This window comes from Antennarius striatus, chromosome 6, assembly GCF_040054535.1.
Source record: "Antennarius striatus isolate MH-2024 chromosome 6, ASM4005453v1, whole genome shotgun sequence".
In the NCBI taxonomy this organism is placed as follows: Eukaryota; Metazoa; Chordata; class Actinopteri; order Lophiiformes; family Antennariidae; genus Antennarius; species Antennarius striatus.
In genome coordinates, this window is record NC_090781.1 from 10077638 (window position 1) to 10098744 (window position 21107).

Here is a 21107-nt window from a genome sequence, read left to right on the forward strand (position 1 = left end):
TAGAAGAAGTGTAGTCCTTCACCTACTTGGGGAGTATCATCAGCAGTCAGGGAGGTACGGATGCTGATGTGAAAGCTAGGATAGGTAAGGCAAGAATATCATTTCTACTTCTCAGGAACATCTGGCGCTCTAGAGAGATACAGATAGCAACAAAAATCAGAATCTTTAACTCCAATGTCAAATCCGTTTGGCTCTATATGAGGCAGAGACATGGAGAACCACAAAGGGCACAATAAATAAAATGCAAACCTTCACAAACAAATGTCTCAGAAGAATCTTGAAAATCTACTGGCCGGACAAGATCAGCAACAACGATCTCTGGACGAAGACACAACAACTCCCAGCAGCAGATGAAATTGGACGAAGAAGATGGAGATGGATCGGGCACACGCTACGTAAACCAGAGTCAAACACCACCAGACAGGCTCTGACCTGGAACCCTCAGGGGAAGAGACACAGAGGCCGGCCCAAAAACACCTGGTGGCGCGATCTCCAGGCAAGACACCAAGAGACTGGGATGCACCTGGTCGCAGATAGAAAAGAACGCCAGTGACTGTGTACTCCGGAGGTCCCTTGTCGATGGCCTATACCCCAACGGGGGTGTAAGGCGTAAGTAAGTAAGTAAGTAAGTAAGTAAGTAAGAGCTGAAATGGACAAAAAATGAAGAATTACATATTCTGACTCCCACAAATCTCCCTGAAATTCCACACCCAGCTCCTGATCCGCTTCATACTAACCAACATAAATGTGGGAAACAAGTGACCTCTGGAAATAAAACATTTTAAAACAGATGGGGAGCAGAGTTTTGATAAATGATCTGATTTCTCAGTTTAGGGGTTGTTGCTATAACAGTTTTAGAGCCACTGATCTGCAGCATGCATTGCCCAGCAGGTTTTACTGATGTAACAGGTGATAAAAACAAAGAGGCGTCCACAACTACTTAATTTAAGTTGAATGACGTCATAACGAATGAAAACATTGTTGCGAACACACCGACCTGCCGGAGGGGTCGTTCACACCCTTTAGTCAAACACTCCTGGCCTGTGAAAACTGAGGACACCTGCTGGACGCTACCTGCCATTACAACTCCGATGACGCGCTTCAAGTCGATCATTTCAATGAGTAAACATTTTGAATCATAAACTTTCCGATTGTTTCTGCTGTTAAGAAGTGAATCGAGCGTCTCTCTCTCTCTCTCTCTCAGCTGCCCCGCTGATGGTTTCATATATCGGGTCCTCCCATCCGGGCGGGGTCCACCCTTCTCTGAGGCGCACACGGCAGCTGGTCCAGCGGAGGTGAGGACGTTCAGTCCGCGTCTCTGTTCTCTGGTCGGAAGCCCTCACAGCAGGATGGAAGGAACAGAAACACTGGGTGTCAAGACTGCAGGAGTTATATAAGGTAGGCCACGTTACAAATATCTACGCTTCTGCTGAATAAACGACACTTAATCAGAGAAATGTAGATTAAGTGCCACCTTCAATAAGGTTTGTTCTTGAGGGAGCTTGTTCATACAGAAGAATGTGTATGAACTCAAAACATGGGACAAATAAAGTGTAGAAATAATCTTAAAATGTTTGAATTTTTAAAGTATAAGTAAAAGCATGACAAATTTAAGTCCTAAAATTATTTATCTTACAGAGTCACTCCAGTCAGGCCAATGTTTTAATATTTAAAAGTACATTCAGTGTTCATTACTCTAATGCTATAGCTGTTATATGTGGAACTACTTCAAACAATATACTTTTTTCTGCTGAGTAGTTTATGAAGGACATTTCTGTTGAATAATAATCTTTAACCCTTATATTTATACATGAATACATTTGTATATTGTTCTTAACCAAATGAAATAAATAAATAATGATAAATAACAGTTTTAACAGTGAAATGGCCAAAAAGAGAAAGGTTTTGTGTTCCCACGTTCATATCCTGAAACATGGAGGCACTTGTTTCCTTTATTCTGTGTCCACAACCAGTTCTCTAAATAAACATAGAAACCCACAAGCTACGTTTCAGTAATTTAAATGACTGGAATAAGTTCTCAGAGCTTTTATTAAAGATACAGTGTACATGCAGCAAGTGTTAGAATAAGTGTCTTTCTTAACTTCTTAAGTAAAATTTTGAAATATATGTATATGAAACAGACTTATTCTGCATCACATGACTTTTTCTGCTTTACACACGGTTAAATTGTTTTGTTATTTAAGCACGTTTCTTTAGTGAACTACAGAATATTTCTGTGCAGAACAGCAACACACAACTCACTCGGTGGAATTGTATGAAGAGCTTCTGAGTATTTCTGAGTGAAGTGGATCTGAAGTCGCTCTCCTTAAATAGAGGCCTGTTGGAAAAATAATCACACCAACAACAACGGAAGACTTTCTCTTCTCATTTTCACACTGTGTTTAAACTTCATCTCATTGAAGCATGGCTTTAAAAAAACTTGGCTGTCTAAAGATGCAACAAAGTTAATTGGTTGCCATGTCATTACTCTGATAGCAGCAGACCCATCCTGTGTCCGAGTTTGTCCACAACTGCGTACTGCCAGAGGAGAAACCATGATTGACCTGAGCCACCTGACGGAGGAGGAGCAGGGGATGATCATGGCGGTACTAATGAGAGATGCTCAGCTGAAGAAGGCTGAGGAGGAGAGAATCAGGTAGAAATACATACTGTATTTCCTGTCTCGGAGTAAAAAAAATTCTGGGAATAATCTTTTTTTTTTGTAAATCGATATTTTACCTGCTATCTAGTTTCATGTTATTGTAATGACTTCATTAGACATCCATCTCTTTCCTTGCCTGGAAGGAAGGAGCCATTTTGACAGTAGAGGACAGTAAAGATGGCAAGGAATAAAACATGTCTGGACTTAATAGAGTAATGCAATAACAGCCTGGACGGATACAGACCTTGCCTCCACAAATTAGAAGTCCCAGTGTGAAATGCACAATTAGATTACAGCCGGTCCACATGCAGGCCAGGATCACGCTGTTCGGACACAGGAATAGAAACCCTTCGTGCATCGATACGCCTCACCTGTGCGACCACCACATACATTCAATGCACAAAGGGTAAATCTTGAAACAGCCTACTTGAACGTTCATGCATTCATGTGCTTTCCTTCTGGGAGGGGTCAACCATTCACCACAATGCATATCCATGGTTTGTTAGGACAAACTCTTATGTGACATCTCCCCAAAAAACAAATCCCAGATGTAAAGTTGAGTTTTATTTTTATACTGAAGAATGTCATGTAACAAACTGCTTTTCTTGAGTTTAATGGAATTTACCAGTCAGGTTTTCATCAGTGGAGGGGGTGGGGGGGTGGGGGGGTTGTTGAAGGCGGGCTGTGTCTCCACTAGTAAAAGGATTAAGCCAACAGGCTTTAATAACTTACTGCCCTTTTTTCACATGACCAACATGGGTGTGTGTCAAGAGGAAGGATGAGCTGGAGAAGTCTTCTGTAACTGTTACCTAACACTCACAGCGAAGCAACTAGGAATAGAGGATTTATAAGACTCTATAAAGACAACACTAGGTGTTACTCAGTCAAATTCATCTTGGGACTAAATGTAAAAACTAACATTTGAATAAAAGGAAACAGAATCCTACTGTCGACATCGGACTTTATCTCATCTTGTTTGTTATGCATATGCAAAATTGACAAAAGAAAAACCTGGATTCAAATTTCTATAGAAAAATACAGCAAATGGCAAAAATGTCTCAACTTTGTTCATGTCTTTTTGTGTGTTTTCCCTCCAGCAAACTGGAGAAAATTCAGAGCAGTGGCATAAGGTTGGACTCCCAGTTGAAGTACCTGACCGGAGAATGGTTTTACGAGGTCAAGTCTCGCAGACACATGGACAAGATCCATGGATCAGAAATCATCCTGGCCTCCATGAAACAGAGGAAAGCTGGTATGGGTGTGTTCATCCTTCAATGTTGACAAAGGGATTGTTTTCAGGCTAATGTAGTAATGTGCCATTTGTAGTTTTTCCAACTGTTTTTTCATTATTTTTATGTTTTTTACTTGCTATCCAGTCACATCTTCACAGGTATTTTCATGGTTTTAGAGCTACTGGCATAAGAAGGATAAAATATTTCCTCACAGCAAAAAACAATCCAATCCAGCTTTTTTTACAGACAACACTGGAAGCAGCTGATGACTTTATAATGGATTTAGTGAATGATACAACAAAAACAAAGAGCTATTATTTGATTTGTGTATGTGTCCATCCTTCTGGGAAGGATGATGATGTATGTAAATTAAAAAAAAAAAATCCTCTTGTAACCCAAGTCCATTTCCTGTTTTTGCCGCAGACGGATCTCTTAGAAGTGAAAGATCCAAGACACCCAGCAGTCAAGGGTCAGATATCATCGCTCCGCCAAAACCTGCCAGGAGTACAGAAGGGCTTCGATCGCAGGATGACTAGTAATAATAAAAATACCAGTCTGTCTGACATCTTCACACTCATGTTCTTCACGGTTTTATTCAGCATGCCACATTGTTAGCTTAAGTTGGTGTGGCCTGAGACATTTTGTTACAGCCCACAAACTGTGGGTGGTCTCATGTCACCACCTTTGTTTGATCGCGTGGGTGCCTCCTCTCTTGAATCCTACAGATAACAGTAACTCTGTAATGTCTGCCGCTCCCTTTAACAAAAAACTGCATGGTACCAATTCAAAGTACACTGAATAACTCCAATTTCAAATACTGCTTCAGCCCATCCACCGTCATGCTGTGTGTGTGTGTGTGTGTGTGTGTGTGTGTGTGTGTGTGTGTGTGTGTGTGTGTGTGTGTGTTTGTGTGTGTGTTTGTGTGTGTGGGTGGGTGTGGGTATGAGTACATTTGTCTGGTGTCTTGTGACTCAGTCTGTGTAAACATAGGTGGTGCTAACTGTGTGTATGTTAGTAGCAGGCCACTGCTCGACATACTGTAAGACATGGTCTGACAGCTGAAGGAGAAACTGATCAATAGCGTTTATAAAGTGTTTCAGAAGGGCTCTCAGTGCAGTCGCTCTAAATGAGTAGTGACTGAAAGGATCAGGACGATAGTGCAAAAAGCCGAATCTCTTTTTAACTCTGTTTATGTCGTACCTGTGACATATTTCACTTCTCTTTCAGGTAGAGTCAATGTTTAATTTGACCCGCACTTGACTCACTCCACCACAGTCCCAAGAATTTAATTCTATAAACTCTATTTGTAATGTTATGCTAATACCTGGTTCTGTAAATTTGATCCTGAGTTTTATTACTCTTTCACATGCATGCGTGTGATTTGTTTAAGAATTCCACATCACTTGAATCCTGTTCAGGCAGACATTATCAGATATTGTTTGTCTATGTCATTGAGTGTTTTTGGAGTTTCTTTGATATTTTGGTTGGTTGGGTTTTGTCTGTCTCTTTGATAAAAGCATTATATATGAGTCAGTAAGCCCCAGTCATGCACACCGGGATATACTTTGCTGCTGAGAGGCTTTTCAGCAGCCACATCATGCCCTTCATCTGTCTAACCTCATGTGACTCTTGAAAATGCTTTTATTCGTTTACATTCATGTTCTTGAACTAAAACTTTGTAACTTCTTTCTTTTCCTTCAGTGAAAGAGAAAAAGAGAATCTGAATTCAGGGATCCGTTCTCCAAGAACAGTAAGCACATGGCTTACTAAAGAGATCAGATTTCTCTATTTTTATGCTTCTTGGTATAGTCTTGTTACGATCGTATTGCGGCTGTTGCTAAGTAAAACATTAATTTTGGTTCAATTTTCCTCCAAGCCAAGGCACAACCCTTTCAACAAAGTTTCCTTCATCGCTGTTGAGACACCTGAATACAATAACGACATGTCACCCAGTCAGCGCCAGTGGCCTACTGAACCAGGTTTGAACAGAAGCTGAAATAAAACGTTTATCAGAATGACGTATAAGTACATCTGTTATAAATCTATAATCCACTCTGCGTTTCCCTCAGAGAAAATATCTCCACTCAGGAGCCACGCACCAAGAGAGGCCAGTCAGGGCTCCATCACATCTGATGCCTCCTCTTCAGGGTTCAGGCCAGTGCCGAGGAAGAGGACATTTCTCACAAAACATACCTCTAGTGAGTCAGAAAGCAGCCTGGGGGTAGATGCTTCAGTGTTGTCAGCAGGGGTTGTTCCTTCCCCAAGACAACGCCTCCAGCGAGGATCCAGCGGGAACTCTGACCTAAAGGGACAAAATCTGACGCCTCAGAAAGCCATTGTTTCAACTCAAATGTCTTTACCTCCATCCAAATCTCTCAATGAACACTCCCAGCAGCCCCTCCAGTATATACCCCAGGCTTTGTCTAATTCCAGTGTGGAGAAAGAGAGTAATCCACGTTTATATGCAAGAGAAAGGTCAGTGGAAGTTTTGTCTCACAACTGCAACCCAAACATCTTGATTAAATCCTTCAACTCACAGCCTGTACACTTTCAGACCAACCACCTACACCATGAGAAATGAAGTCACTGAAAGAGAAATCCCCCTAAATCCTTATGGAAATAATGGCAAAACAACAAGAGACTATGCCTCGCCGAATTCTGTCACCGTCCAAACCGTTGGCCTTCAGCGTTCAGAGAGAGGCGAGGGTGAAGACCTGAGTTTGCCTCAAAGTACTGTGGGTGAGTTTAAAAACAGGAAAAAAAACACATCCTATAGTTAAAAGTCTGTTTCAATTAGACATTTAATGTCAACCTTATTGGCAAATGGAACTTTAAAATGAAGCTGGCTGAATCAGAAGTGTCATCTTAGATTAATTTTTCTACACATATTTAATTTTAAGGATTTCTAGAGGTGTGTAAGATGAAATGTCCGATGTTTAAAACAACAAAAAAATTGTTTTCAGCAAAATTGTATTTTGCATCTATGAAAATTTGACCCTCATACTATGAGTCTACCGTGTTTGCTTGATTAGGAAAACACACCGCTTGAATTTGGAATACCATGGGTGTCAGTCACTATTAGTTTGATAGTTATTGGAAAAAAATGTTTTTGTTCAAACAGTTTTCTTCAGGATCTAGCACCAGAATGGATGATTTTTCTTTTTTCTTACCACATGTATACCTCCATCATGAAAACTCAAGATTTCAAGTCAAGATAACTCAAAAATGACCAATTTGTTCAATTGCAATTCTTAAGTAATGTGACCACCACTTCGCACCATTAGAGTGTTACTCCCGATCCTAATTTCTCTCTTCTCTCCAGTGACCATAGACAACCTGAAGTTTATCATTGTATTTGTATAATAATCCATAGATGCAGTCGTGAACACTTCATTCAAACTTGACAGAAGAAAAAACTATCCAACAGTGTTTTGGTTTGTCTTTTCCACTGTAATAATTAGAAATGTTAGAAATGACAATATTCCACCCCTACACTGCTGATGTGAAACCATTCTCGAACTCTGCTTCATCGTCATGTTTCCCGTGTCCCCTCCTGCTGACTTCGTTGCCAAATCACCCACCTCATCAGAGCAGTTGTGATTCCTCAGATTAGTATTCACTATTGCCAAACTGGTGGAGGTTTTTGTTCGGTCCCAGTCCTGTGACTAGTCTGCTATTTTGGAGGCTGCTTCAGAGCCCAGTCAAATACCAGTAGTCTCTGTGAGCAACAGACAGCTACACCAGTGTACAGTGAACAGACATTGATGGTTACCTTTGCAGGTAAGAGAGTGCAAACATGGAGTTTGGTTCAATTGATCGTGTTGGCTCATAACAGACGGTGCTGCCTTGTTATTTGATGACGTGTCATCTGACAGTAACATTTGTTGTTTTAAGCAAAACGTCTCAGCAAATGGTATAAATCAGCAGTGCTAAGCAAAAAAACAACAACTACCAAGTCAAGGAAAATTAATTGAAACAGATGTCTGTCTGCAAAATGTTTAACAAGACTCTAAAAGATTCTTGTCTATGCACACAAAAATGTTACTAAACGTTCGACCTTGATGAAGATAATTCATTCTTGTGACAGATATAGCATGTCCAGATGCCAGTTGAACAAAATGATAGTCGCCCAGGTGTGTCTTGGGATCATCACAATAAAAGGAACACACCACAGAGATAATGTCGCAAGTTTCTGTGGATACTGTCATTGCCATGCTGACATCAAACCATAGCCATAGCAGCCCAGGACCACCAAATCTACCTTCTCTATCTCTGAGGTCACCTGAGCCCAGTCAACCAGACAGCTGAGATCTCGTGTCAGGAAACACATCGTCTTTACCACAAACTTGACCTGAATGTAGTTCATCATAACCAACATCAAATGCTCATCCTAGATGCTGTCTAGCATGTTAAAGAAAAGTTCTCTGTGTTTACAGAATGTATGCATGGCATTGTGTGTGTGAGTAGTTTATCGATGACACTGTTGTCAACACAGAGACTCACGGTCGCAGTGTTATTATGGTATGGCCAGCAGAAGCTATAGACAAAGATCTCACGTGGATTTTGTTGATGTCAGTTTAAATGCATAGCAGTGCCACAAAGAGATCCTGACGCCCATTGTTGTTCCATTGTTCCACTGCTCTCACCTCATTTTGCAGCATGCTAATGCACAGCCCCATGTTGCAATGGTCGCTCGTTCAGCAGACACTGACTGGTCTTAAAAACATGCTGTATCTGATCTTGTCCTCTGAGATTGATATTACAGTACCCAAAAATGCCTTTTTTCAAACAGTTCATTAAAGTGTCTTTTTATTGTGTGCAGACCAAGGTTCAACTATGCAATAACAATTTTGTGTAGTTGGCTTCTTGTCAAGTCACACCACTCCACCACTCATTTTGTTTTGGAAAGAGGTGGGAACTTAACTTCCTGTACAATTTACAACTTCTGTGGCAAAGAGATGTCTCATAAAACTTCAAATTTTAGAGTGTTCCTTTATTGTGACCATTCCAACACACACCTTATTCAATTAGTGTCTTGATGCCACGACTATCAGATTGATGGATCTGATCTTCTCAATCAAGGACAAATGCTCACTAAAATGTGGGCGAAGATTAAAAAGGGGGCCTCACCTGCAGATTATTCTTTTCTTTTGTGAACAAAGATGTGGCAGGGATACACACACGCACACAAGGCTATGGCTGTATTACTTGTCTCCCGTGAAAAGAAATGTCTATCTTTAGTAAAATATGACCAATAACAAATATGCAGTGGAAAACAATGTGCAACGATATCATCTTACCTTGGCTCAATATATCAACTGTCACATTATTTTACGCCCTAGTGTGTCTTATTTTAATCTGGAAACCCTGCACTAACAGAGCACAGTACAGCGGTCAGAGTAAACAATCACATCATCTGGGCTGGAAACAACGTCTTCTTCAAACTGCTGGAGAGAAAGGAACACGGCAGGCACTTCCCTGTAGGGTGGAACAGTTCAAATGATGATGTTTGAAGCTCACAGAGCTGTAGTGCAATGGGTGTCTCATCACCATCCTGCAGCAGCACAGCATTGGAGCCGCATGCACAAGTTTTCACTTCTAATTTTAAAGGAAAAAGGCAAATAAGAAGCAGCCAGGACGTGGTATCAGCATTGAAAGGGCATTGTCATACTTTATCCAACACAAAGGACTGACAGGACTACATTCCCTCTTCATTCTCAAGAAATAATCACAATCATGTCTGGAACTGGATAGGACAATACAGGGACAGCCTTGACATCTATGAGATGGACTTTTCCATGGCCAACTTTTTTTCCTGGTAAGTAATCGTGCTTTAACCATTAATGCACACTTGAGTCAACGGTTATGTCAGCAAGCCGGCTGAACACCTTTGTCAGGATAGAAACACACAAACCCTCAGGGTATCAGAGTACGTATTGTAACTACACTATGTAGATACATATCCCAATAGTGGGTTGCTTTGGCAGGTGGTAGTTACATTCCTTATGCCAAGTGCCACTAACAAATGAAGCCATATGAGAAGCTCTGGGAGTCAGCAGGTGGAACCTACCGGTGTCATTTGAGGACATCTAACATGATTATAACGCCAGCTAGAATGATGTGTCAACACAGTCTTCTATACATAAAGGAAGATAAAGGAAGGGGGTCTGGCGTGGTAACATCTTTTGAAATCCCTATAGAAAAATAGGATCACCAGACACAAAGAAAGCCAAGAACTCCGACTAGACATCAGCTTCTTTCTTCATTAGCAAGTTTCCCTACAGGAAAGCAATATTTGTGCTGTTTTTGAAAATTACAAAAAACAAACAAAAAAATCAAAACAAAACTGAAATTGTTTCTCCGCTGCCTCTTTCAAGGTGATTTTTCTTACTTTTCTCTGAAGAAGAGGACTAAAAGTGAGGACTCTCACCTGACACCCAGAGACAAAATTAACCCCAATAATTCTCCTAATTTACTATTATTATTATCATTATCATTATTATTGTTGTTGTTGTTATTATTATTATTATTATTATTATTATTATTATTATTATTATTATTATTATTATTATTATTATTATTATTATTATTATTATTATTATTATTATTATTATTATTATTATTATTATTATTATTATTAGTTATTATTTTTATTAACAGGTGCCACACATGAACTTCTCTCTTAACATTGTGCAATTGTGACCAAATAGAGGTTTGACAGCTGAACATGTTGGAGACGCTTATTTAGTTTCAGGTGGAAATGCTCAAGTCAAATTTGTGGTTGGACAATGGTGCCGGACTCAGACAAAGAGATAACTTGGACAGTACTTTTTCAATACACTTTTTTCTCTACCGAGAGGGAAGAAGTAACGATTTGAGCCTTTGCTGCACTGTCAGGAGGCGACACCATGGCCTTCCATCCATCTATCCATCTTCTTGACAATGAGATGACCATAATTTTCTTATCTTGTGCCACTCATCCGCTTGCCTTCCTTCACTAAAACACTAGCTGGAGATCGGCTCAACAGAAGTTCAAATGGAAGCAATATGAACAGGTTTACCTCTTGCCAACCATCTATGTCTCGCCAACCAACAGACCAACTTAGTCATCTCCTCAGCTGAATCTCCATGGCCCACCCTCATGGATAAATCTGACCTGGCTTCCATCACTGGACCAAGAGATTTAACAGGATCCATTAAATGAAAACATTTTTTACTAATCAAACTGTCTTAAAAGACAGTTCTGCACTTTATAGCAAGAGAAGTTAAGACAGGCACGACATAGTACTCAGTGAATGTGAGTGCACATAAAATTTTAAGGCTATAATAAAACGGGAGCAAACAATATGGGCAAAATAAAAAGTTAATATACATTATCGCAAAAACATTCTACACAAGTAAGGACAACTAAATTGAACGTGATCAAACAGAATACTTAAGATTCAGCCCAGCTTCAAATAAGGAAGTGCGTACTTTAAAAACAAAGCTTAATCCAAGACAGTCTCCAGTAGTGGTGACATTTCATATATATATGGGTGCCAGTTGCCAGGCCCTCATGCTTTTTAAGCTCCTGGACCTTAAGGTCTCAGCTGCAGGGCAGTGTTCTCTGTAAGTAAACAGGGAAGGAAGACTGCGGTCCATATGTACACGTATGGCACTATTTTTTCAACAGTTCATTGTGTTTTAACCAAATACCTTAAAAACTTATTTCCCCCATTGCTAACAAATATTGTTGTCAGCGAGAGCAAATTAGCATGTTGACATCACTTTAAGCTTTGCAATGTTTCTTCCATGTCTATAGTTCCTGAGAGTCAGCTGTACCCTGTTGTAGAATGGACAGTAATAGAATTTTGATTAAAATCTCTTTTTTATACCTTTCTTTTCAGATCCAGATCCTCCTGTTTCTTATGACCTCAACTTTATTCATAAGTCTGATGAACAAATGAAGAAATCAAATCAGAGACACAAGTTTAAATTGTCCACACTGAACACCAGTCCCACTGGTGACGAGGACTCCATTGCAAAGGTGCTGGACTGGTTTAGCCGAAGTACAGACAGCAATGATTGGCTAAATACAGAAGATGGTACAGAGGCCACTAAGAGCTCTGAGAAACATCCTGAAAGTAGCAAATTGAAAGGTGAAGATTCATTTGGAAAATATGAAGGAAATATTATAAGCGATAAGAAGATGGAAACTTCTGAAAGGAGAGGAAGCAACTTAGAGGAGCAGTCCAGTGATTATAAAGAGTTAAAAAGAACCAAAGGAATAGGAAACAAGAAACTGGCAGAAACACAGGAATTGATGAAGGATGTGACAGAAAAAATGTCATTTGTTGATTATAATGAAGAAAGCCAACAGATCTCACATTTGAAGTCATCTTTGGAGACAAGCAACATGAACTCTGAAATACTTAAGAATAAGTCAATCATTGACAAAGGACAGGAATCTGCTCAACGTCCTCCAAGTGTGGATAAAGGGAACAAACCCATTGAAATACCTGATTTTCCCACTCTGCATGGAATTTACAATTGGAAAGGGAATAATGAGATTGAAAGAGAGCAAGAACTGGTTCCAAGTTCACAGAATGATAGTGGAAATATTGTTGACTTAAACAGTAACCAGAAGATCATAAATAGTTCAACAGAAATAGACTCAGATTATCTGAAATCAGAAGATTATCCTCAAGCTGCTGACAGAAGATGTTCAAATGCTGGGATTCAAGGTGTAAACAGACTTAGTCCACAGGAACTGTCTGCAATTCAGTCCATACTGAGTCCAGAGTCTGAGAATGTCAAAGCAAATCAACAAAGTAATAGTGGTTACCAAGCTCTGTTGCAAGATGATCTGTCAAAGACTATGCCTGTTTCTCAGCTGAGTTTAGATCTGCAAACAAAAGACAGTTCAGACTCTGAAAAACCTGATTTGCCCAAAAATAGTCCATACACGGTTTATAAGCAAGAATGGAATGAGGTACGGCTCACACGCACAACACTAAGAAATAGAGATCCAAATGTAGATGTAGCTAGGATGGAGAGTGATGAACGCATGCAATCAAGTAAGCTTCCTAAGCGAAATGAAGAGATTTCTAATGATGACATAATTAACAATCCGTACTTGAGTAGAAAAAAACATCAAGAAACTCCTGCGGAGAGAATTAGGCAGCTCAGATCTTTCTGGGAGCAGGACAAGAAGCCCATGTTTTACACACCTAAAGCATCTGGAGATGATAAAGTCACCCATAGTGCAAATCAGGCAAGATTGAATAAAAGATTTACAAAGTCAGAGTATGATTTGAGGTCAATTTCAATGTATTCAGGCAACAATGAGGAAGATTCTGATGAAAATCAAATGAATTTTACCGTCATTCCTATGAATCACAGGATGGAAGAGTCATCTCCAAGTCCTATCACAAGTCGAATACCATTTAACATATTACGCGAGTTCTGGGATGAAACCACATCAGAAAAGAAAGGATTGCTTTCCCCCGACAAACCCAAAAGCCCCAAAAGAAAAGAGCTAGTACCTGCTCAGTTTCAATCTCTAGACTTTAAATGTGATGGCCCTGAGATGGACCATGAGAAAACAAGATTACCTGTCATGGCATCTTCACCTCTTCAGAGTCAAGCAAAGTCACCTCATGATAGAGAGATTCCCTCAAGGGCCGCAAATGCCAGTAGAATCAATCTGTCCGATTATATGCAAGCTGAGCAGGAAAAGGAATCCAAACGCAGCTCAAAAGACTCGAGAGAGAAAAAATCCAATAAACCACAAAGTAATTCAGGAAGAGAAGGTCGCTCTGCTAAAAGCAGAAAAGATAGTTTTGGCAGTTCAAGCAGTCGTCCAAATTCAATGGGTCGTTCTTCAAGCATGTTTGCTCTGAATGTTCCTGATGAAAGAGAAAAAATTGAAAAAGTGGAAGCCAGCCCTGTCCAGCAACAAAGCAGGAAGCTGAGGCAGAGTCCCCAAAAAAGCGCCATGAGAAGATCATCAGAGGATACAGCGACTTCGACTCCACTTGCACGGTCATGTGTTCCCAAAGACTACCGTCATTACCTTGGCATGACAGATGAAGCCAGTCTCCAAAACTCCTTTGCACCAGCTGTAGATGCAGATGGTTCAGAGGACACCTCCATGTTTGAATTTGACCAACCTGAACCAGTGAGAGCCAGTACTCCAGCAAGCTCAGAGGAGTGTCGTATTAGAAAAGGCAGCAAGACAAGACAGCGCCCCCAGTTGGCAATGCGTCAGAGTTCAGACACAGGCCAGGAGTCGTCTGTGAGCAGTTCATCTGAACCCAGGTCCAATTCAAGGAACAATTCAAACTGTGAGCTTCAAATTCAGTGTTTTACAGCAGTGCACTAAATTAAATTGTTTTTATTGCATTTATTGCATTATTAGTGTCTTCACCACAGAAATGTATTTAAAGTAATAATGAAAAAAAAAAAAAGTAGTGTAATGATTAGGTTTAATAAATAGGTTTAACTGAACTAGGTTGAAAACATCGTTCTACAAAACAAAGCAGGTTGTTAAAGTTGAAATTTAAGTTTTATTTTAAACTTTTTAAAAGTCATTATCACTGAGGAAAGACACAAGCAGTATCCATGGTATCACGTCCGTGTTGGGTTACCTGTATTAGATGAAGTCACCTTGTGTAAAGGAACACACTGATGTGTACCTGGGCTCAGCCGCCTGTGTTTAATTTGTGGGTGGACTTGGTACAGTACACATCTCGAACTGTATTGACACATTGTAGATAAAGCCATGTTTCACCAGTCCACACTGTCAGCATTCTTTCACCGTCCTTTAACTTCGAACCTGTGACTCGACCCAAAATGTCCTTGAAATGCAGTTCGCATTTGATGCAATGTTATTTGGCTATCACACAACCTTTTTTATCTTAGCCATTGCAGTCAGGCTTGTGAACGTTTGTCTTATTTCTCTACTACATTCCACTAAAACCAAATCAAGCTCAAATACACAGACTTTAATCAAACAGTACAGCATATATCGCAAAAATACCACTCAGTATCTACGTTATCTTTATTTCCTGCCTTACAGACACACAGTCATGAATGTTTCACTTGTGTTTTTAACCATAAACACGATTACAGGGATTATTTACCCCACCAAGTAAAGTATGTACATCTGTATGTCTGTATGTATACATGTATGCATGTGTGTATGTATGTATGTACTGTATGTATGTAGTTATTTACGCATTTGCATTGGCTGTTTGTTAGCAGGATCCTGTTAAAGCTACTTCGTCGGTTTTCTTTATCCCTGGTGGCAGGGTTGGGCATATGACAGGGAATAAACTATCTTGGGAAAATTGCTTTATGGTGCAGCAACATGATGGGGAGAATGAGCTGTCTTGGTTTGCCCACATTGAGTGCTGTCTAGCTCAATTACTGCATTGGCCAATAAAAATGAAATAAATAGCAACACTATTTTTTTCTTGTAACCCAATTACATTGCAACAGCTTCTCAATTGAGGGAATTTTCTGCTTTTTGGAATATCTTGGGCATTGTACTGTTGTGCTGTTGGTAGGACTAAACATTTAATGACACCTCTTTGTGTTAAAATTGAGCATGAAAGGTAAAGAAAGCCAGTCAATCAGAGCTATTCTCTCTACTTAATACTGCAGGGGAGACCGATGATGAAGACCACCCTGTCAGGAAAGCATTGAAGAGAGCAGTAGCAAGGCCTAAACAGCTAGCTAAAAGTCTGGAGGACATCACATCATCCGTATCACCACGTGAGTACATCCCTAGTGTCACCTAATCAAGTCAGGTCCAAATGCACAAAACATCACAGCTTACTGTGATCATTGTGTTTTTCACAGGACAAGAAAGGAGGCAAACTCCAAATGCTGACACGAGACACATCAATAATAGTAGGAGCTGTCATATCACTTTTAACATGAATGCTTTCAAGCAAATTATTGCTGAAATTTGTCAAAATTCCCTATCATCTGTTCTTTAGTTTCAGCCATTCCATCATCTTCCCCGACCTTATTTTCAAATCCGGACCACCTGAAGAAGATAAGCAAATCGGTTCCTTTGTTACTTGATGATGAGGTAAAACAATCCCTGCATCTTTTAGACCGGTAGTCTGTGGTACATCCTTCTTGACAGAGCTCTCTCCATCTGCTGTCTTTGTTTCAGGACATTGGCAGAGACACTGACTCTAACTGGGACAACAGTTACCGCACAAAAAGTGGACTGAGGGATTCTTTCTCTAACCTTACCAACTCCTCCAGCATGGCATCTGTATGTTGAATTATTGCTGCATGCAATGCACACATAGGCTTCACATTCAATCAGTGTTTTTCTAAACTGTGCTGCTTGTTAGCTTTAAAGCCTGAATTGTGGTTGACAGGATTTACAATAACCCATTTTTAAAAGTGATATCACTTTTTCAGTAATCACAACGCATGTTGTGCTCCTCTCCATTTGTAACCTTTTAAACAGCGAGAAAAAATATCTATTCTGAATACATCTGTTTGGACTGGCCGTTAGCGTGGCCCATGATAGTGCCCAGAACTGGACAATTTGTATTTTTAGTACAGTAGCACTTTGAGATACAAGCTGTCACTCTATCCATATTTTAGTTCGACATACGAGCAAAGTCAAAGACACAGGCTGTGCTTCAGGACACCACTGCTAGTTGCAGGATGGATACAACATCAGTTGAGACAGGATCTCGTTCTTTCCCAAGTTTTGGGGTATGGATACATTAGCTGAGACGGGATCTCGTTCTTTCCCAAGTGTTGGCGGATGGATACAACATCAGCTGAGACGGGATCTCATTCTTTCCCAAGTGTTGGCGGATGGATACATTAGCTGAGACTGCATCTCGTTCTTTCCCAGATGTTGACCGATGGATACAACATCAACTGAGACTGCATCTTGTTCTTTCCCAAGTGTTGGCAGATGAATATAACATCAGCTGAGACCGGATCTCATTCTTTCCCAGGTGTTGGCGGATGGATGTAACATCTGTTGAGACTGCATCTTGTTCTTTTTCATGTTGGCGGATGGATACAACATCAGCTGAGACCAGATCTCATTCTTTCCCAAGTGTAGGCAGATGGATATAACATCTGCTGAGACTGCATCTTGTTCTTTCCGAAGTGGTGGCGGATGGATATAACATCAGCTGAGACTGCATCTTGTTCTTTCCCAAGTGTTGGTGAATGGATCAGCTGACACGGGATCTCATTTCTATTCATACTTTATCAATAATTAAAAGTAAACAAGTAATCAGGACTTGTTTTTTTTATATTTTTCATGCAATTTAGTTATTGTGATAACATTTCCAGTTTGCTAAAATTAAAGAGAACTTCAATGTTTGGTCTCCGTCTAAGATACACTTTAGACTGAGGGCAGCTAGCTCGCTGGGGAATCATGCATGCATTGATGTGTTATTTTGGGCATGTCAAATTTCTGCCAATATCTCCTGTACTGCAACTCAACTGGTGATGTCGGTGGTTTATTCATGTGCTTGATGCCAGTAACATTGTTGACATCATTGCACAACCCCCAAAATTTTTCTGCAACTTTATCTCTTGACCCTTATCACCAGGAGAGATTTTTAGAAAACATACAAACCACTAATTTTTCAATAATAAATTAATTTAAGTATTACAAATGTGATTCACATTTCAAAATGTTTTTTGCCCAATACAGCGGAGTGGAAGTGTGATGACCATGTACAGTGGAGACTTGTCAAATGTGGAGGTTCAGGGAAGCCTGCAGTTCTCCATCAACTACATTCAGAAGCTCAAAGAGTTTCACATTTTTGTGGCCGAATGTCGAGACTTGGCTGCAGTCGACTTAAAGAGGGGCCGCTCAGATCCGTGAGTACTGTACCTCATAGCCACTAAAGGGTTTGAATGAGCTTCCTGCATGTTTTCTCATATGTAGCACAGAAAAGCATAATTCTATAGCAGTACAGTATACAGCTGAGATGAACGCTGAATCATTAAGAGCCAAACCATTAAAACAAAACATCTTGTCATCTTGTAGCAGCTGAATTCAATGCATGATTTAATGCATCCCATATTATTATTATTATTATTATTATTATTATTATTATTATTATTATTATTATTATTATTAATATTATTATTAATATTATTATTATTATTATTATTATTATTATTATTATTATTATTATTATTATTATTATTATTATTATTATTATTATTATTATCATCATCAGTTATTTCAGTCATGTGCTTCAGAAAACACATTATTTCCAGCAATTGTAACTAATAAAGAATAAATAAAGAATAAAGTCCTCCTAAAGTTCTACTCTACTCTCTAATGACTTATGGCATCATACTTTTAATGTCTTGTCGCTGTTTTTTTTTAAAGGTATGTGAAAAGCTACCTGATTCCTGACAAAGCTAATTTGGGAAAGAGGAAAACATCAGTGAAAAAGAAGACTCTAAATCCAACTTTCAATGAGATCCTCAGAGTAAGAATCCATATTAATTAATGCCAGTGAAGCGAGTTATCACCTGACGATGTCAGGTGCTGTACTTAGAGCAATCAATACAATCAGTCTACTGAAGCGAGTCTCTCTTCCTGTCCATACAGTATCGTGTTCGCATGGAGTATCTAAAAACCAAAATGCTCATTCTGTCAGTTTGGCATCATGACACCTTTGGCAGGAACAGCTTCCTGGGTGAAGTAGATTTGGACCTTTCCAAGTGGAACTTTAGCCATACGCAGATGAACTATGTAGCCCTCAAAGGAAAGGTAGGAAAAAATAGACACGCCCACACGCAGTATCCACAGCAGTTATTTTCTTATCAAATATTATCTAAGAATGTGCTTGACCTGCTTGTTTCCCCAGTCTGTTTAAGATGTTTGTGTTTCATGCTCTGTTATTATATTCTGTGTGCATAAAGGAATTTTTGGGACTCGTGATGGATTTGAACAATTTTTAATTTTTTAAAAATTATTTTGTCAGACCTTTCAGACAACCCCCTCTCTACAACCATCCGGCAGTCGGGGAGAGATGAAGCTAGCCATTCGTTTCCTGCCACAGAGTGCCCAAAGTGAAGGTCTGCACAAAGTGTCTCAAATCAAATCACTAAATTAATTTATATTTTTTTCAATATGGTATCATTTTCTCATTGAAGAATCAGCTGTGGAGAGTCCAAACAGTGGAGAGGTTCACATTTGGGTAAAGGAGTGCAAGAACCTGCCTCTAATCAGGACCACCATTGACCCATATGTTAAATGGTATGGATATTTCTCAGTGCTATGTAACTACAGGTACTCCTCAGCATACAAATAAACATATCTTTGAATGTTCGTAAATCGCATGTTCAGAAATTGAGGACTACCTCGAATAAACAATTGATATTTTATACTGATTGGTGTGCTTGTATCTCAAGCTTTGTGCTGCCAGACACGAGCAGGAAGAGTCGCCAGAAAACACGTGTGTTGCAGCGGACGGTAGACCCAGCGTTCAACCACACGATGGTGTATGACGGCATCAGAGAGGCGGATCTAGTGGAAGCCTGTGTAGAACTCACTGTCTGGGACCGAGACAAGCTAATCAGCCACCTGCTGGGAGGCCTGAGGCTTGGAGTTGGTTCAGGTACTGGTTGGAGACGTCCATCTCCTAATACTGTGGACTGTGTTGTTTTATATGAGGGTTATTACAACCATTTCTCTGTTGAGAACTATATTATATTTAGTTTCTTCAGGTAAATATTAATTTGCTTTAATTTTCTATAATTTGGGGCATAAATATAAGCTTTATAAAAATTCCTTTCGTTTTTCGATCAAGAGTCTATATTTATTTTATTATATTGATTGAAAAACCCTAAAAAAATTCTTTACTCAAAAGGAAAAAAAAGAAAAAAATGTCAAGTATTATGTATATGTGTGTTTTTGTATTGCTGTAGGAACAAGTTATGGAGCCATGGTGGACTGGATGGATTCGACTCCCTATGAGGTGAAACTCTGGGAGCGCATGAGGGCTTCCCCAAATGAATGGGTGGAGGATGTACTCCCATTAAGAATGCTGAACTCTGCCAGAACTGCTATCAAATAAGTTGAAGTCTACAAACTACCAGTCTAGATGCACACACAATAATGCTGGAAAAACACCTCTAGAAAGTTTAAATTTATTCTGAAAGGAAAGAAGAATTATTAGAGCTGACAGTCTGGTCCAGCATTGTTGGCACTCCTGTTCTGTCTTGTCAATAAAATATTATTGTCCCAGGATCTGAACTGAATATCCTCCAACACTTTCTATAATATGTCTAAATGTAAACATTTATTTTCCTAAACTATTAAGAGAAATACTAAATACTGTAGCTCATGACATGTACTGGAAACTACTAACAATTTTCTTAATTTATCTTCAGTATCGCATGTGACCACAAACTACCACTCATTCATTGTGATATTCCCTCTTCTCAGATGAGCACTTTTGATTGTATTGTTATGAATCTTGATTGATTGCACTTAATATAGCTAACTACAAGTGGGAATAAAGGATTTAAATGAAGTACAACTTACGTGAGTCTGTTCTCTTATTTTCACAAACCATGCTGCATGGCCATGCCAAAAGAGGGAGGTGCACACAACAAAGTCCATTAAATTAATTCACTAGGTTTAGCCAGTACTACTGATGAACACAAATGATGTTGTTTCACTGACGACCACCTGGCCTCCTCCAGTGAAGAAGACAGCCCAAGAACAGAGGGTAGACACTTGATGGTGGCAGATGATGCTGCTGACGCTGATGAAAGCACAAAACAGTCTAGTCTTTTGATGAGGTGGAGGACAACACATAGCAGCAGAAGAATGGATATGGTACAGGAAAGATAAAACCAGTGGCTGCAATAAAGATGAGCGAAGGTGTGAGACTGCATCTCGTGGTAAAAGTGTCATCCACTTTTAAAACGGTTGGTGTTTTGAGCCCCATTTCCCCTGTGACCATCTGACGACAACAACATCGATGTCGAATGATGGCTTCAGACAAGGATGGCAGGAAATAAAGATAGATGGTAAAATAAGTGACTTAAGGACAAAGAGAGTAAAGAAAGAGATGTGCAGACTAAACAACTAGAGTTGTGATTGGTGCAGACCTGAAGTAGTAGCAGCAAAACAAATACTGGGTCGAAGGACGGGCCAAGGAGGAGGTGACTGATGCGTTCAAGTCGAAATTCAGCTACAGATGTGT

At 39.7% G+C, this 21107-nt stretch overlaps 1 protein-coding gene across 3 annotated transcripts; it reads left to right on the top strand.

Moving 5' to 3' along the window:
- Positions 1–1270: 1270 nt before the first annotated feature.
- LOC137597072 (synaptotagmin-like protein 2) lies at positions 1271–20435 on the top strand. Of its 3 annotated transcripts, none has more exons than XM_068317999.1 (20): positions 1271–1398; positions 2497–2656; positions 3760–3914; positions 4318–4429; positions 5596–5644; positions 5771–5873; positions 5964–6369; positions 6449–6633; positions 11781–14219; positions 15541–15651; positions 15739–15789; positions 15879–15973; positions 16061–16165; positions 17585–17754; positions 18275–18377; positions 18500–18661; positions 18876–18969; positions 19048–19150; positions 19306–19511; positions 19822–20435. In XM_068317999.1, exons 2-20 carry the CDS (start codon positions 2556–2558, stop codon positions 19968–19970), a joined length of 4899 nt encoding a protein of 1632 aa, XP_068174100.1. In that variant the 5' UTR covers positions 1271–1398; positions 2497–2555; the 3' UTR covers positions 19971–20435. The 3 variants fall into 3 exon arrangements, with proteins under 3 accessions (XP_068174100.1, XP_068174102.1, XP_068174101.1); XM_068318000.1 differs by having other exon boundaries at positions 1273–1398; positions 2500–2656; XM_068318001.1 differs by lacking the exon at positions 11781–14219.
- Positions 20436–21107: the final 672 nt, after the last annotated feature.